The sequence below is a fragment of the Microcaecilia unicolor genome, chromosome 8, assembly GCF_901765095.1.
Source record: "Microcaecilia unicolor chromosome 8, aMicUni1.1, whole genome shotgun sequence".
Lineage (NCBI taxonomy): Eukaryota > Metazoa > Chordata > Amphibia > Gymnophiona > Siphonopidae > Microcaecilia > Microcaecilia unicolor.
Genome location: NC_044038.1, coordinates 160,018,053 through 160,036,821, shown reverse-complemented (window position 1 = coordinate 160,036,821; position 18,769 = coordinate 160,018,053). Strand labels below are relative to the sequence as shown.

The 18,769-nt window shown below is 45.8% G+C and overlaps 1 protein-coding gene across 3 annotated transcripts in view; it reads left to right on the top strand.

Moving 5' to 3' along the window:
- Positions 1-44: 44 nt before the first annotated feature.
- GEMIN5 (gem nuclear organelle associated protein 5) overlaps positions 45-18,769 on the top strand; it is a 123,625-nt gene continuing 104,900 nt past the window's right edge. Inside the window, exons 1-8 of one of the 3 annotated variants that reach the window (XM_030213343.1) lie at positions 45-162; positions 7,802-7,991; positions 9,923-10,077; positions 10,576-10,757; positions 11,557-11,708; positions 14,411-14,524; positions 16,260-16,392; positions 16,552-16,717. In XM_030213343.1, the coding sequence (XP_030069203.1) occupies positions 154-162; positions 7,802-7,991; positions 9,923-10,077; positions 10,576-10,757; positions 11,557-11,708; positions 14,411-14,524; positions 16,260-16,392; positions 16,552-16,717 (1,101 nt within the window). In that variant the 5' untranslated portion in view covers positions 45-153. Of the gene's footprint in view, positions 251-7,733; positions 7,992-9,922; positions 10,078-10,575; positions 10,758-11,556; positions 11,709-14,410; positions 14,525-16,259; positions 16,393-16,551; positions 16,718-18,769 lie in introns of all 3 variants that reach the window. The other 2 variants (XM_030213344.1, XM_030213345.1) reach the window with 2 other exon arrangements.

Here is an 18,769-nt window from a genome sequence, read left to right as displayed (position 1 = left end):
GAGGTTTTGAACTAAAAGCCCTGCAGTTTTGTGGGAGTAGGTCACCGTAGGTGGGAACCTCCGTGGTGGGAACGACGTTTTACGACTCCGAGCAGTACTTTTCGGCTTTTCTTGGGAACGAATCGATGTAGTGTGCTGCGAGCGCGGCGTGCTATGGTGCCGGTAAGTGCCTGCAATAATAATAGTCAGTATAAGTGATTACTGTAGTGGTGAGTCCACGTGTTATGTGTCTTCTTGTTTTTCCTGACAGGTAATTTATTTTTCCATATCAAGGAGCTAGCTTACACGGATATTCGAAGGCTTACTTTTTGTATCTACTTACTGCTTGTTAGATGTATATGTGGATGGGTACTTGCATATCAAACTGAGATGCATACCGGTACACTACACTGAGGACCCCTTTTACGACCCTACCCTTTTACGGTAGAGTCGTATAGGGCTGCAGTGAGACAGTCCCTGCATTTTGTAAAGGAGAGGAGTCTGCAGGAAAATAGAAGTTGCTTACCTGTAACGGTAGTTCTCCTTGGACAGATGATCTTGCAGCCACACAAGTGAAGTGACTCCCCCATGACGTCACGGACCCGGACCTATAGCAAAGCTTAAAGCTTTAATTAAAACGTAGCTTACTACGCCTGCGTGCAGTTTCCCGCCGTATCACCCCCCCCCATAACCCCCCAGTAGTCACCGCCCCTTTCCAGTTTGGTAAAAAAGCTAGCGGCAACTTAAGGGAGGGTTGGGAGGGATTGTGTGGCTGCAAGATCATCTGTCCAAGGAGAACTACCGTTACAGGTAAGCAACTTCTATTTCTCCCTGGACAGATTTCTCTTGCAGCCACACAAGTGAAGATTCCCCAGCTCCACAGGTAACAGGTGAACAAGACGCCCCTGCGGGCACACATGGTACTGTAAAAGGAACAGAAGAAAAAAGGTAAACTGGTACCTGTGAGAGGAGGAGGTGGTAGTTGTCGCCTCAGGTCACAGAAGAAAGGACCGCCTGGCCGAAGGCCGCATCAGTAGCTGAAGCGGTATCCATGCAGTAATGTTTCACAAACGTGTGCACAGTGGACCACGTAGCTGCTCTGCAAATATCCTGCAGGGAAGTTCGTTGCAGATGAGCTTTCGTGGCCGCCATGGCCCTCAGATTATGAGCTGTAATATGCGGAATCTGTGAGGGAGTGGCTGCGGCGAGCTGGTAGCATAAGGTGATGCAGTTCGCAATCCACTGGGATAGAGTCCCCTTGGTTACTGGCCTTGGGCGGTGAGGAGAGCAGAGTGAAAGGAATAATTGAGAAGGCCTATTGGTGCCTTTAGTTCTATCCAAATAGATGGTAAGGGCTCTTAGGCAATCCAGCGTATGAAATCTCTTATGGTCCTCGGAAACATGTGGAGGAGGAAAGAAGGTGGGCAGCATGATGGTTTGATTGAGATGGGAAGGTGAGACCACCTTCGGCAGAAACTTCGGATGAGTACGGAGCACCGCCTTATCGTGTAGTAGTTGAGTATAGGGTGGATAGTGGACGAGAGCCTGGATTTCGCCGATGCGCCGTGCCGAAGTCAACGTGATCAAGAACAGTGTTTTCCAAGTGAGATATTTGAGGTCGGTTGACTGAAGTGGCTCAAATGGAGAGGCTGTGAGTGCATTGAGCACCAGGTTAAGGTCTCATGCCTGAGTTGGAGGGCGAATGGGAGGATAGAGATGCATGAGTCCTTTGAGAAAGCGTTTCACCACAGGGTGCTGCATGAGGGATAAGTCATCCACCGGGTCATGGAACACCGAGAGAGCTAAGAGATGGAGCCGGATGGAGGAGTAAGACAGCTGTGACTCTGAAAGATGGAGCAGGTAATCCAAGACGCGGGAGAGAGGAGCGTTGGCAGGGTGGAGGTGATGGCCGGAACACCAGCGAGAGAAACGCTGCCATTTTGCATTGTAGGACTTGAGAGTAGAGTCCTTCCTGGACGTGAGGAGGACCCTCAGCACCCCATGTGAGAACATCAGGCTGGAGTGGGGCTGATCCGCCAGGCCATGAGGCGGAGGGATGCGAGGTTTGGGTGCAGGAGACTGCCCTGCTGCTGTGTGAGAAGGTCTGGTTCCAGAGGCAGCGGAAGTGGAGGGCATGTCGTAAGGTTCAGGAGAGCCGTGAACCAGGCTTGTCTCGGCCAGTACGGAGCTATTAACAACAGAGATGCTCCGTCTGATTTGGCCTTTTGGATTGTCTTGGAGATGAGAGGGATTGGAGGAAATGCATAGAGGAGGCCTTCTGTCCACGGAATGTGAAAGGCATCTTCTGCCAGTCTGCGCGGACTGGGAAACTTGGAGCAGAATCTGCGACACTTGGCATTGAGAGGGGATGCGAAGAGATCGACTAGAGGGTGACCCCACTTGTCGAACAGATCTTGCGTAACAGTGGTCTTGAGTGACCACTCGTGCGGTTGTAGCTTCCTGCTGAGTGAGTCTGCCAAGGTATTCTGCACTCCGGGCAGGTAGGAGGCCGAGATGGTGGACTGAAGCTTCAGGACCACCTGCCAGAGATGTAGAGCTTCCCGGCACAGCTGTCGGGAGCCGGTGCCGCCTTGCTTGTTGACATAGTACATGGCCACCTGATTGTCTGTCTGCACATGAATCCGCTGTTGCGAGAGGTGTGGCTGAAAGGCTTGAAGCGCTAATCTGATGGCTCGCAACTCTAGCAGGTTGATACTGTATGTCATTTCTTTGGGCGTCCAATGTCCTTGAGTCATGTAGGGGCCCAGATGCGCTCCCCACCCCTGCTTGGAGGCGTCGGTTGTTAGATAAACGGACGGCAGGGGAGGCCGGAAGGGCATACCCTGGAGGAGATGGGGGGCGTGGGCCCACCATTGCAGCGAGGTCTTCAGACTGTGAGAGAGAGGTATCTTTGCAGATAGCGGCTGAAGAGCTTGGATCCACTTGTCCCGGAGGTGCCACTGTAGCGGTCTCATATGGAGCCTGGCTAGCGGGAGTACTGGAATGGTAGCCGCCATATGGCCCAGAAGCACGAGTAACGTTCGGGCAGATGTGACTGAGACCTGGGTCAGGCGGGCGATGAGGATGGAAATCCGTGTGGCCCTGTTGAGGGGCAAAAACGCTAGCATCTGCTGGGTATGGAGAACAGCTCCTATAAACTCGAGATGTTGCGTGGGAATGAGGTGAGATTTGTCCACGTTGATGAGGAATCCCAGAGTCTGGAGAAGTGAGGTGACCTTTGCTAGAGAGTGGAGGGCCTCCTGAGCAGTTGGCGACGCGATGAGCCAGTCGTCGAGGTAAGGGAAGATTGTGACCCTTTGCTGGCGCAGGTGAGCGATGATGGTGATGACACATTTTGTGAACACTCGTGGTGCTGAGGAGAGGCCGAAGGGAAGAACTCGGAATTGATAGTGGTGAGAGTGGACTTGAAAACGCAGGTAACTTCTGGACGCTGGGTGGATCGGGATGTGGAGATATGCATCCTGCAGGTCCAGGGACACAAGCCATGCGTTCTGATCGAGCAGTGGAAGAATCATTTGGAGAGTCGTCATGCGGAACTTCTCTTTTTTTAGAAATTTGTTCAGGGAGCGTAAGTCCAGAATAGAACGCAAACCGCCGTTCTTCTTCTGAATAAGAAAGAATCTGGAGTAAAATCCTGTATTCTGGGAACATTCTGGTACCGGTTCGATTGCCCTGATGCGCAGGAGGCGGGAAATCTCGTCGTGAAGTAGGTGGATGTGAGACGAAGGAACTTGTGAAGTGACTATGCGGGGGAGAGGTGGGGGGGGTCGTAAAGTGAAGAAGGTACCCCTGGTTGACAATGGAGAGGACCCACTTGTCCGATGTTATAGGGGGCCAATGAGGGGCAAAAAACTGAAGACGACCTCCCACCGGTAGCTGCATAGCCATCTGCTTGTCAAAAAGAGGATAAGGGCTTGGGCGCCGTCGAGGGCGCTGGTTTGGATGTCCGCCGCTCACGATATGTTTTCTTAGACTGCTGAGGTCTATGTTGCTTGTTGTTAAACCTGTAGTTTGTGTTGTATTTATTGAAGGGGTACTGTCGTCGAGGTTGATACCTCCTTTTCGGCGTGCCATAGGACGAGCGATGAAAGGACGACCTGGGCTGATTGATGTTGTCCTCTTCCAAGGTGTCCAGAGTGGTGCAATCTTGTTTGATGTTGTCGATGATATCCTTAACTCCGTCACCAAACAGGTTATCCCCTGTGCAGGGAGCATCAGCCACTCTGTTATGAACGTCCTCACGTAGGCCGGATGCTTTCAGCCACGCTAACCGGCGTGTGGAAAGGCCTACTGCGGCCCCTCGAACCGACGTGTCGTATGAGTCGTGGGCGGCTCTGATTAAATTGGTGGCGCATTCTTCCAGATTTTGAAGCAGTGGCTGGAATTGAGGTTGCAGTGCCGCAGGGAGGGAATCCAGTGCTCGTGAGAAGTTGTCTAGTATGGTGAATTGATAGTCGGTATAATGGAAGATGTGAAGCCCTATGCGGGCATTGAGCATGGAGCTTTGATACATCTTCTTACCCATGAGATCCATGAGCTTCATGTCTTTCGTTGGTGGAAAATTAGAATGGTCTCGTGAGCTTTTGTGTTTACGCATGGCGGACTGGACCACTATGGAGTGGTGAGATAGTTGTGGTTTACCGAAGCCCCAAGTATCTTGGACTTTGTATTTCGTATCCAAACTCTTCTTGGTGGGGAGAGATGTGAATGGGGTAGACCACACCAACTTGTGTTGGTCCGCCAGCACTTCGTGCAAAGGCAACGCGATGATGTCTTTCGGTGCCTCCTTATAGCGCAGAGCCTGTAATTTTTTGGATCGGGGATCCGGTTGAGAAGAGGAGGGAATATCCAAGGCTGATGCCAATTTGAGGAGAAATTTTGGATAGGAAGTATCTTCTGGTTGAGATGATTTAGATGGTAGTGGGGGAGAGGGGTCAGAAGGTAGACCCGGAGAGCCCGCGAGGAGATCGGAGTGGGCATCAGGAGAGGACGATCTGGAGCATCTCTGAGATGGGGGTGGGGAAGAGCCAGAGTCTGAAAAATTGTCTGCAGCCAGAGAGTCTGAAAAGGACTCTGAGCGTGAGCGCTGCCGAGGGGCTGGTCGATCCGGGGGCGAAATCCCTGCTGCCGCCGGACGTGGTGGTTGCTGGCTGGTCGTGGGGTGCTGGTGAGCTGAGAGATTTTGATTAGCCAAAAAAGCCCGCAGCAGATGGAGAATATCCTGGTTTGATTGGGACAGTGGCATAGAGGAGAAGTCCGCAGGAGAGACTGTTGCCCGAGCTCCTGAATGGTGGTGAGGAGAGAGTATCGCCTGTTTGTCCTGTGGAGAGAGAGGCATTGCCTGAGCCAGAGCAGGAGGAGAGGTGTCAGAAAAGTGCTTTGTAGCAGCCTGCAACTCAGGAGGGGAGGAGTAACCCTGATGGAGTGAAGCAGGGGAGGAGCTGTGGCTGTGATGCACAGGGTGGGCGGAGCCAGCTGTGTGATGCGATGAGTGGGAGGAGCCAGCCTTGTGATGCGAGTGGGAGGAGTCCTGACGGTGCCGATGAGCAGAGGAGGAGCTGCTTCGGTGCCGACGTGCAGGAGAAAGGCTTCCTCGGTGCCTATGGCCAGGGGAAAGGCTCTCCCGGTGCCGAATCTGATCGGAGGCACTCTCCCGGTGCCGAGGATGCAGTGGGGAAGAAGTGCTGCGGTGCCCAGAACGACCATGCTGGTTTTTCTCAACAGATGGTGTTTGCTGGGGTTGAGTCTGAGCACCGACAACTAGCTGGAGTTGTGGTGGCAGAGACTGTTGCCTTTTGCTAGGCAAAGCACTCTCCGGGGGTTCCTCACAGTGCCGTTTTTTATTCCTTGCTTTCTTACCCGACTGCTGAGGTAAGTCCTCCACTACTGCTTTCATCTTTAAGTGCCTTATCTGTCTCGTCCGAGGGAGCATGGCTGCACATTTATCGCAGCTGGAGTCTAAGTGCGTCGTGCCTAGGCAGTGGACACACCGGTCATGCGGGTCTGTGAGGGACATTTTGTTGGTACACTGTGAGCAGCGTTTAAATCCATGTTTCTTCGCCGACATGGTCGGGAAGAGGAGGGCTGCTAAATTAAATTGGTTGGTAATTGTTGAGAGAAAAAGTAGATAAAAAAATAACAAAAGAAAAAAATAAACGCGAGAGCTGCACTAACGAGTTAGTCAACGGGTCTGACCGCCAGAGCGGGAAGAATAAAAACTGGAAAGGGGCGGTGACTACTGGGGGGTTATGGGGGGGGTGATACGGCGGGAAGCTGCACGCAGGCGTAGTAAGCTACGTTTTAATTAAAGCTTTAAGCTTTGCTATAGGTCCGGGTCCGTGACGTCATGGGGGAGTCACTTCACTTGTGTGGCTGCAAGATAAATCTGTCCAGGGAGAAGTGGTGTGGTGGTGCATGAGAGATTCTGTTCTTCCCTATTCTCTCCTGATGCTAAGGGGAGGAAGAGAAAAAAACCCGAAAAGATAAAATACTGGTAGCATTTTCTGTTCTGCCTGGAGCTACTACTGAGGTTTCATCCTGGCCTCTTTTGCATAGAAAATAAGTGGAAAGGGGACGGGATTTGATATACCACCTTTCTGTGGTTACAAAGTGACTTATATACTCTATACAGGTTCTTATTTTGTACCCGGGGTAGTGAAGGGTTAAGTGGTTTGCCTAGAGTAGCAAAGACCTGTTTGATTCCCATTACAGGTCCTTGCTGTAAATACTTGCACTAATGGAATTAGCATGCACTACATGCTAAGAAGCCTATAGGTATAAAATGTGCTTATAAGTATTTGTCACATGCTAAACTTTAGTAAAAGGGCCCCTTAGTGCTTTATGGTTAACACACCTTAAAAAAGCTAATGTGCCTATAACACGGCTTAGTAAACAGAGCCCTTAGTTTCTTAAATTATTTTTATTTTTTCAGAATTTTAGGCACCTGAGTGATTTACCTTCTGTGTTTTATTTATTTATTTCCAGCCCTGAAGCTTAACAAACTTGGGTGTCTTTTACTAACCTGCAGTAAAAATAGGCCTTAGCATGCCCTTAAGTGGGTCTTTCCCTTTTTTTCTTTGTTTTTTTATTTTTTTGCATTAATGGCTGTGTGCTAATTTTGCCATTGGTGAGTGGCCATTTTTTAGAATTACCATATAAGTCCTTATTGCCACTCATTTTGTAGATGGTGGTATCTATACATTAACCAGTTAGCGTATGGGGATTTCTGCACTATGTACATTACCAAGATTCATCCTGACACTATTCCTCAAAAAAAAAAAAGGAAGAAAAATGTTAGCACACAGGGCTTGCAGATTTTAAAGTTACCGCAGGATACTTGAATGCATCCCACAGTACTCCATATTTTGCTGTGCTAAGCGCGTGTTAGCACAACTCAACTTGTAAAAGGGCCTCTTTTGTATTTAGTAGTAAGGGAATGGGACTTATATACCGCCTTTCTGCGGTTTTTCCAACTACATTCAAAGCGGCTTACATATTATATACAGGTACTCATTTATACCTGGGACAATGGAGGGTTAAGTGACTTGCCCAGAGTCACAAGGAGCTGCAGTGGGAATCGAACCCAGTTCCCCAGGATCAGAGTCCGCTGCACTAACCACTAGGCTACTCCACTAATCTTTTTTTTTTTTTATATATCATTTAAGAGAATAGTCATTGATTATGCATTTGATAATCCATACCATAGACTGATACATTGGTTCCTTATGTTACAGGTTGGAATATGGTCTTATGTTTCCATATTCCTAAAATCATGCGCTGTTAATATTGTCTCTTCCATAAGCTGGGTCCTGCTGATTCTAAGCAGCTCCCAGACTGTGGCATAAAGGTGATGGATCCTGAGAAGATTCTGAGTGCATCCCCAAACTGGTACTGCAGCCGTTCTAGTGATGCTGCCAACGGGCTCTTTGGGTTTGCAGCACGCAACTCTATCTGCATCCTGCATATCACTCCATTGGAGCCAGCATTCTATGGTAATTGTAGTAATAACTGAATTTACACTTATTTGTTCAAATTCATGCTATGTTTTGTATACAAGCAGAATAACTTTCTAACAGATTTGCTGATGAGTGGCAGGCAGGTGCATAAGTTACACCACTTTTCTATGAGAATAAGTACATAAGCATCGCCATGCCGGGAGAGACCAAGGGTCCATCGAGCCCAGCACCCTGTCTCCGACAGCAGCCAAAAGAACAAACAATTTGTCCCGCCCATCCCAGAAATAGTGGATTATTCCCACATCCATTCAATACCATTCTATGGCCTTTCCCTCCAGGAAGCCGTCCAAGCCTTTTTTAAAGTCCGCTAAGTCATCCGCCGTAACCTCTTTTTCCGGCAACGAATTCCAGAGTCTAACTACGCGTTGAGTGAAGAAAAATTTCCTTGATATGTGCATACTTCCCCTTTTAAAAAGAAAAGTCCATAAGCCATTATTAAAATGGACTTGGGGAAAATCCACTGCTTATTTCTAGGATAAGCAGCATAAAATGTATTGTACTGTTTTGCCAGGTACTTGTGACCTGAATTGGCCACTGTTGGAAACAGGATGCTGGGCTTGATGGACCTTCGGTCTGTCCCAGTGTGGCAGTACTTATGTACACATGTTTGTACCTTCTCTTGTTTTATTTTGTTCACATAAACACACATTTTATCATGTACATGGATAAGTCGAAACATCATTCCAGTCTTCACCCCTAGGGACTCCTCTGCCCAGACTGGATGATCTTATGCATTTACAGAGCATAACCACATAAGTTTAAGCACATGTACAGTTTTAGAAAAGACCATTTCTGCGCATAGAACACTATCCCCCTAACTCAGGGGGTCTTTTACAAAGGTGCACTAGCGTTTTTAGCGCATGCTAAATGCTAGAGACGCCCATAGGACTATATGGGCATCTGTAACGTTTAACACACGCTTGTTTTTATTTATAATTTGCAGATGATACAAAACTATTCAAAGTTGTTAAAACACGTGTGGACTGTGAAAAATTGCAGGAAGACCTTAGGAAACTGTAACACTAGGCATCCAAATGGTAGATGAAATTTAATGTAGACAAATGCAAAGTGATACACATTGGGAAGAATAATCCAAATCATAGTTACTTGATTCTGCGGTCCAACTTGGGAGTCAACACCCAAGAAAAAGATCTAGGTATCATTGTAGAGAATACGCTGAAATATTCTGCCTAGTGTCTGGCAGTAGCCAAAAAAGCAAACAGGATGCTAGGAATTATTAGGAAAGGGATGGTAAATAGGACCAAGAATACTATAATGCCTCGGTATTGCTCCACGGTACTACCTCACATTGAGTATTGCATTCAAATTTGGTCGTTGTATCTCAAAACAGAATTAGAAAAGGTCAAAGAGTGACCAAAATAATAAAGGGAATGGAACTTATCTCATATGAGGAAAGGCTAAATGGGTTAGGCTTCTTCAGCCTGGAAAAGAGATGGCTGAGGGGAGATATTATTGAAGTCTTCAAAATCCTGAGTGGTGTACAAGGGGTAAAAAGTGAATTGTTTTTACTCTTTCAAAAACTACAAGCACTGGGAAACACTCAATGGAGTTACATGCAAGTGATTTAAAAACAAATAGGAGGAAATATTTTTTTCTCTTGACGAATAGTTAAGCTTTGGACCTTGCCAGGAGATGTGGTAGCAGTTAGTGTATCTAGGTTTATAAAAAGATTTGGCTAAGTTCCTGGATATTTAGATAGACGTGGGGAAGCCAATGCTTGCCTTGGGATTGGTAGCATGGAATGTTTCTTACTATTTGGGTTTCTGCCAGGTACTTGTGACCTGGATTGGCCACGGTTGGAAACAGGATACTGTACTGGATGACCCAGTATGGCTGTTCCTTTGGTTTTTATATTTCAGTGGCTGACTTTTTGTTTTCTGTTTCAGGAGAGTTGGTAGGACATACTGACAGAGTTTCTGGCTTTACCTTTTGCCATTACCCTGGTCAAGCGTACCTGTGTGCCAGCAGCTCAGATGATGGGACAGTGAAAGTATGGGATACACAGACCAAAACCGTAGTGACAGAGCACAAGCACCATCAGGTAGGTATATTGTATAGTGTATTAAGATTCAAGCCAGGGAGACTGCTAGCTGGCTGATTATCCCTTTATAATTTAAAAATAAATTGCTAATCAAGCTGACTTTTATATATAAAAATGTAGTACAGTTTGTGGGTAAACTTCACTTAAAGGTAAGGAAATTAGATTCATTACAAACAGAATAATTGTGATTGTGGAGTACCGTTTGAATGATGAGACTCTTATTTGGCCCAGAGAATAGTGATCAGTGACTTAAAGTGGAAATAATAGGCTTACTAACTTGCTTTACAGTCCTTTATTATTTATTTGCCTACTTATTTATGCAAATTTAAAATGAAAACTGAGTAGTTTGAGATTTTTTTAGATTCCATGTTGTCAGCTGAGAATCATGAGATGACACTAAATGTGTTTTGTTTAGAATTTTAGGGAATCAAACGTATCACAGGAGTCTGGCAGCTCAGCTTTGGGTTATTCATTTGATCTGTTACTTGCTCTCCGCAGAATACCATATCAGCCTTACACTGGTCACCTCTAGTGAAAGATTTGGTTGTATCTGGGGATGAAAAAGGCATCGTCATCTGTCACTGGTATAACCGAAATGACAGTCAGCAGTTCTTTCCTGAACCCAGGACCGTCTTCTGCCTCACTTGCTCACCTCATCAGGAAAACCTGGTAGCCATAGGGTGAGTGCCAGCACAAGCGCCATCCTCCTTTCCATGTAGTTTGAAAGTCTGTTTTTGCTTTCTTGGGATCTGAGCAATATGCTGAAGGAAAGGAAGCTTTTTACAACCTACTCCTTTAGAATCTAAATAAATAAATGTTTGATAGGATTGAATAATGCATTATTATGAATCACTGGGATGTGAACGCTTATCCTTTTAGATGATAGGGTTTTTTTATTAGCAGCTGATAGAACATGCCATGATTGCTCTTTAAAGTGAGGGGCGTTTGGAAACTAATATGAGGAGGCAGATCACAGGCATTAAGTTATTGCTGGTTGAAGTAACCTGCTTTCCCTCTTCCCTTTCCCTCTCTCTGGGGCCCTATCACTAAGCTGTGTAGGCGCCTATGCATGCCAAATTGGCGTTACCGGCCCGGTTACCGCATAGCCCTTGCGGTTATTTCAATTCTGGCACGTGTCCTCAAAATATATTTTTTTTTTCCTGACGTGCGGCAGCTACATGCATAGACCAGTACCGCCCGGTTACCACGTGAGACCTTACCGCTAGGTCAATGGCTTGTGGTAAGGTCTCAGACCCAAAATGGATGCATGGCAATTTTCATTTTACCGCACGTCCATTTTTGGCAAAAAAAAGAGGCATTTTTTGTAGGTGTGCTAAAAAATAATTCTGCACGCACCTAAAACACTCGTCTACAATACCTCAGGCCATTTTTCAGCGCACCTTACTAAAAGGACCCCCCTCTTTGTAGCTGATGGGTCATTTCTCCTTTTCTCATCTTTGTTGTTTTCCTGTTTTCCAGCTATAAGGACGGAATGATTGTTGTCATTGACCTCAGCAGAAAAGGAGAGATTCTCCACAGACTGAGAGGACATGATGATGAAATACATTCCATAGCTTGGTGTCCTCTGCCAAAGGAAGAAAGGTTATACCTACGCCAGGATGATGCCAGAGGTGAGTAATGTCCTTGGTTCTGGTTTGTGTAGGGTCTTCCTCTCGCTGCCGTTGAGGTACTCCCACTCCTCGGTGTAGCACATAGTTTTTAAGCTTCGTGATTAGCTCAGCAAGTAACTTCCTTAAGTTCTAATCATTCTCCTCCACTCATCATACGTTAGATAATCAGCTGTTTTGGGAATGTAGGTCAGTCATTTTACTTAAACTTCATCAATTAAACAAACAAACCAACCTAGTGCTGATCATAATCAGTTACAACACTGAAGATAGTATCTAAAATGATGCTGTATTTATTAGTGACACCACAGTCATAATGTGATAGAGGGTAGTTTTCAAAAACTTTTATCCTGGTAACTAAGCAGTTGTTTGGGCAAAATCGGAGTTGCAAATTCCCTTCCCACCTCCACATTAAGAATCAACCCACCCTCGCAGCATTTAAAAAAGCACCTTAAAACCCACTTTTTCTCTAAACCTTCCCCCTCCCCACCCCAGTCTCTTTCATCTTTTTCTTTGATTTTTTTTTTAATTTATTCTACGTAAACTGTAGAGATGTCTGTTTTTGTCTCATTGCAGTATATCAAGCACAGTAAGTAAATAAATAATCCATGTCACAGAGCAGTTTATTTTTTTCAGTTTACCTTGCGTCTTTTCAATAGTAGTTCAAAGTGACATATTGAGACACAGTAAGTATTTTCCTGCAATCTAAGGGGTCCTTTTACTAAGGCACGTTAGAAAGTGGTCGGCACTACGATTAGCGCATGGGTTTGCTGCACACTCCAGTTAAGTTCTAGTGCAGCTGAAAAATGGCCCCAGTCAGCTTTTTTTATTATTATTTTTTCTAAATGGCCACGCTCTAATTTCCCCATTAGTGTGTGACCATTACCATTGGGAGCCCTTACCACACCTAAGGGCTCGTGCGCTACTCCTACGCTAATCGAGTAGCATGCATGTCACGAAGCACCTAACACCCACCTGGGGTTAACCCTGCGGCCACCTGGAGGATCTGTCCCTGGCACTGCTCAGGTCTGCTTGCATCTGAGCATGTGCTCTACACTGCACCCTCCAACCGGGTCCCGCTTGCCTCTGGACTAGTCTCCGTCTCAGGTTATTCCCTGGTGATTTCTAGGACACTGGGGCCACACTCCCAGGGGTCCCACACTTCATAGAATTGTTGCATTTATGCACCCAACTGCTGATTTTTAAATGCTGCCATTTATACCAGCCATAGACGTGGCATAAGTGGTCACACTTAAAGTCTGACGAGTTACTGCAGACAATGCTAGTATTCTCTTAACAGATTTGGCGCTCAGCTCTGCAGTTATAGACTACTTGCTTAGCACCCAGTTTTAAAATTCTTCCCGTGTCAGATGGCATGGACTTTAAACTTTATATGTACTTTGCCAGAAATTGCATATACAGTAGAACCCCAATATAACGCTATGATTGGATCCATTAAATATAATCGCATTGTATGTGGGGTCGTGTTATAGCAGGGTCAATAGAACATTTATTTATTTGCTGCATTTATATCCCACATTTTCTCACCTGTTTGCAGGCTCAGTGTGGCTTACAATATAATACAACAACCACATTAATGAGATAAGGAAATCTGAATATAGATAACAAATAAGGTGCATGAGAATACAATTGAACCAATTGAACACAATTGAACCAAAAACTGTTCTGTTGCAAAAGAAGCTGTATTTAAAAGAAAAAAAAAGGGGGTGGGGGAACCAAGACATGATTGAATTATATTCCAGTTATTGCAGGGCGTGTTATATCGGGATCCCACTGTAAGCTACTGCCCATAGGTACAAAGTAAAGGTTGGGTAGTAAATATTTTCCCAAATACCTCTGTAATCTAAATCTGCAATACAGTTTGGTGTCTGGAATCTGGACACCATGCATATAATTAATTTTGCATTATCAACAGGCCACCACTTTTTGCTTAATGTCAGTGATATACAAAATGAATAATTGCATTTTTATAGCACTTGTACCTCATGAAGGATCCCATTGTATTTTACTATTCAAAATAATTGTTGAGGAATTCAGTCACAAGCCTTCAGTCTAGTGCATTGGTTTCTGCGCTGCAGTCCAGCTTCCAAAAAGGATAAGGGGGAAGATGCAAATTTTTCTTTCTTAGAAAAGTTAAACAGAAGCACAGGGTAAAAAAAAATGGTTTGGCCAGGGTCATCTTGAGATTGTGTCAAAACAGAATCTTGAACCCTTTTATCTATGGCGTTAATCCAAGCAGACACCTCCAACCTACTCTCCTTTATTTTGCCTCTAAGCCCCAACCCCCTGAATAAATTAAGTGTGTTGCCCTTAAATATGTCACAGCTCATATGCATGCTTTTCTGAGGGATATATTCAGGAACCAGTAAATGGTGCACCTTGGATCAGTAAAGAAATTTGGGATATAACTGGCTATCAAGCAGGGACCAGAAATAATTTGCTAGAATTTTCTCCATAAGGATTAACCAGATAAGCTGTGGGTACATAAAGCTTTGCATTCTCTTAGCTCTTTCAGTTGCACCAAGAAAAGAGTGAGCATATTCCACAGTGTTTTACTTGCAGGGAATTCAACTGTGCCAGTGATCAGCTTGTATTCATGGGGCAACAAAAGAATGCACTAGCCCTAAGTATTTGGGAAGTTTTACAACATTCCAGGAGGCTTTTCTTTCATATATTTTTCTTAGAAGCAGAGGTTACAAATGGAGACCTGCTGCCTGAGGTGGAGACAAAGGGGTGTTACCTGGTTTCAGGAAGCAAGGATCAGACTATCCGCATTTGGAGCTTTGCTAAAGGCAAAGGTAAGTGTGAAGCAGAGGGGCACTTTGGGGCCGATATTCAGACGGTCCGCAATGATGCCTGATATTCAATGTCAGGCCATTTTCAGTGACTTGCATTGAATATCTGGTTTATTTTTGAGCAGTTTGAACTTAACCAGCCAAGCTGATATTTGGCGCTGACCGATCAAGTTCAAACCGGCCAAAGATATACCAGGTATGCACATGGCCAAACGTGGCCACCAAACTCGCACTGAAAATCAGTGGACGGCCGGTCATATTGCGCGATATAACTGGCTATCCGCAAATTGTGTATTTTCAGCAGGTCATGTATAGCTGGCTAACAGGCTCATTTTCAAAGCACTTAGCCTCCCAAAGTTCCATAGAAACCTATGGAACTTAGCCTCCCAAAGTGCTTTGAAAATATGCCTCTTTGTCTCATTTAACCGGCCAGGTGCCATCTAGCTGGTTAAATGGTTTTGAACATCAGGAGGTTTGTCTTTAAAACAGAACTTCTAACAGTCTACTTGTCTCAAAGCCATGCGAGACACACATAAATTCAATTAAAAGCTTAAGGGCCTGATATATATCCCCAGATATTCAATACCAGGCCATGTCCGGACATCGGCATTGAATATCTGGGCATCCACAGCCAGATAAGTTATCCGGTTAAGTGTGATATTCAGCACTTAGCTGGTTAAAGTGAACCACATAAAGATAGGACTGTGTTTATGCATTTCTATTTATGCGATCACCTTATCCAGTTAAGTGCTAACTGCCCTGGCCTGTCCACAAAATAGCACCCAAGTGATAACTACCTAACTGGGTTTATTCAGTGGCACTATCTGATTAAACCATGCTTAAAGTTAGGCACATCTATATATATAAAAGGCAAGACCAACGTTCTGAAGCCTCCAGCCGGAAGTGTGAAGCGCCAGAGATATCCGGTTTCCCCATGAGTGAAGGAAAACAGCACAGCACGAAATCCCTCTCTCTGTAACAGTGAAGGACTCAGAGGGGGAGGGGAGAGAGATGCCCTCACTCTCTCTGTAACACAGAACAGCAGGAAACTTAACACTGAAGGACTGGACTCCAAGGGGGGAGGGGGAGGGAGAGAGGGCAGAGGGCAGGGACACACACTCCCACATGCACACTCTGAAGAAAACCTTGCTAGCCCCCGTTTCATTTGCATCAGAAACGGGGCTTTTTTACTAGTTTTATAGAACAGCGCTTACACCTGGGGCTTTCAGCCAATTCACCAACTGAAATGTGGCGCAAATGTACACACCCAAATTAGGCATGTATCCCTGTTACTCTATAACAACGCGCATAAATGCTAGGTATACCCATATTTCGCCTATGACCTTCCCATTTCCACACCCCTTTTTTACTCCTGCATAAAATTTAGGTGTGTCAGTTCCAATTAAATCTTAGTGTCAATTGTTGAAATGCCAATTATTGGCATCAATTGGCTCATTGAATTACATTTGGCGTGTAATTTTTGATGATTTTTAGGGGGTAAAGTTTTAGCATACACAATTTTTTTTTCCCTTTTGTCTACCTTCCAGCCTCAGAATTCACTTAAGTGTAGCAGCTGGTGGTGTGTTAGGGACAAAGGTAAACGATGGAAAAATATTCGCTGATGCCCGCTGGTTGGTTATCCTAGCAAAAGAACTTTGTGTCCTGGTACAGTATGTTGGTGAGAAGAAAATATCAGGAAATTAGCCACATTTTGTCACGTTTTATCTTGTCCTCCCAGGGCTCATGACTCTGAAGTTGCCCTTTTTGAAACGAAGAGGTGGTGGTGTTGACCCAGCGGTTAAGGAACGGATTTGGCTGACTGTTCACTGGCCCCGAGGCCGTCCTACACAAATTGCATCCAGCTGTTTTGGGTGTGTAAGGTTTTATTTAATTATACGAACATTGCTAGTTCAGACCCTTCACTCTCCCATTCATACTTACTGGTCAGTGGTGATTTGCTGCTCAGTTCCCAAGCACTTAATCATGGGCAGTCTGCTATTTTCTCCTTTTTTTTTTTTTTCCTTTAACAGAGGTGAGCTGCTGCTTTGGGATCTGACCAGATCTGGCAAACAGAAGTGGACTCTTCTGGGCTCTTCTTCAGAAGGGCAGAACCACTCAAGGATCGTGTTCAATTTGTGTTCGCTGCAGACAGAAGAAAACAGAGAGTTACTTCTCTCCATCTCCATGGACAGAGATGTAAGGGCTGCCCCACATTGAACTTGGAGCAGAATCGGCTCTTTGCTTGACCCCTCAGTAGCAGCTCAGCATAAGCAACAAGGTTATAAGCCGTGTCCATAAGTATGAGACAGAGGAGAAAACATTGCGGTAGTTAATTTAAGTAATAGGGACGTACACTTGTTAGCGTGTATTTAACAGACAAGTGGACTAGCGTGTATGAGTTATAACATATGAAAATAGTTTTATTAAAACAAATGTGTGAAACAAACTGATAAAAGTCCAAGAAGCTGGGGGAAAAAAGCCCAAAGAACTGAAACTGTTGCCTGAGACAAATACCTAGAAAGTAGTGGTTCTGGGTTATGCTTCTGGCATTATCATGAGTGTAGTATCTCGTCCCTTATTTTCAAAGCTAGGCAGTGGACTGTGGAGCCACTCTGGTGATCTGATTGACTAATTTACATAGTCCTGTTTTTCAGTCTGAAAGCAAAGATACCTGTGGCTTCATTTTACTTTTGTTTTAAATATTTAGTAATTTCCAGAAACGCTAAACAGAAACCTAAGCACGAATCAGATAAAAAGGGTTATTTTAGCAGCATTTCCATGTGTAAGTAGCAACATGTACGTATAAAGATAAGACTACATGTGCAAATAACTGGGAGCAGGTGTGATCCCCAGTTGCTCCAGCCCCATTGGGCAGTGCAGTGGCGTAGCTACGGGTCGGCACAGGCCCGCCCATTCTTGGATCAGGCCCACACAGCAGCAGCAACCGAAATCAACATCTTTCCTCCTCCATGACATCCCAGCATCTGCCCACCCATTGCTGAACACCATCCCTCCCTGTTGTACCTTACAGATATCCTCGGCTCCTGCAGTGATTCAATTATTGCTGCCTGCGCCGGCCCTGCAGGCTTCCATCGGGGGGGGGGGGGGGGGGGGGGGGGGGGGGGGGGTTGGCTATGGAGTGCCGTGCTGTGGTAGGGCCTATCTAAGTTTGCTCTGGGCCCATCCAAAATAATGGGGCAGTAAGATACAGAATGGCACCTCTGACCCTTAGTGGTATTCTCAAAGTACTACCTAGGCAGCTTGATTCCTAGCAGGGCAGAGGATTGGAGGATCAGGAGTGGGTTTCTTGGCTGTTGGGTTGCATGGATTTTGGGAGCAGTGATTGTACAAAGTTGGTGCTATGCCAGGGCTCTGTCCTTTCCTGGTTCTCTTCCTACCTCTCCCTCCGCACCTTTAGTGTTCACTCTGGTGGATCCTCTTCTACTTCTATCCCTCTGCCTGTCGGCGTACCTCAGGGTTCTGTTCTTGGTCCCCTCCTCTTTTCTATCTACACTTCTTCCCTTGGTTCATTAATCTCATCCCATGGCTTTTCCTACCATCTCTATGCTGATGACTCCCAAATCTACCTTTCTACCCCTGATATCTCACCTTGCATCCAAACCAAAGTTTCAGCGTGCTTGTCTGACATTGCTGTCTGGATGTCTCAACGCCACCTGAAATTAAATATGACCAAAACCGAGCTTCTCATTTTCCCCCCCAAACCCACCTCCCCGCTCCCACCGTTTTCTATTTCTGTTGATGGCTCTCTCTCATTCTCCCTGTCTCCTCAGCTCGAAACCTTGGGGTCATCTTTGACTCTTCTCTCTCCTTCTCTGCTCATATCCAGCAGATTGCCAAGACCTGTCATTTCTTTCTTTACAACATCCGTAAAATCCGCCCCTTTCTTTCCGAGCACTCTACCAAAACCCTCATCCACACCCTTGTCACCTCTCGTTTAGACTACTGCAATCTGCTTCTTGCTGGCCTCCCACTTAGTCACCTCTCCCCTCTCCAGTCGGTTCAAAACTCTGCTGCCCGTCTCGTCTTCCGCCAGGGTCGCTTTACTCATACTACCCATCTCCTCAAGACCCTTCACTGGCTCCCTCTCCGTTTTCGCATCCTGTTCAAACTTCTTCTACTAACCTATAAATGTACTCACTCTGCTGCTCCCAAGTATCTCTCCACACTCGTCCTTCCCTACACCCCTTCCCGTGCACTCTGCTCCATGGATAAATCCTTCTTATCTGT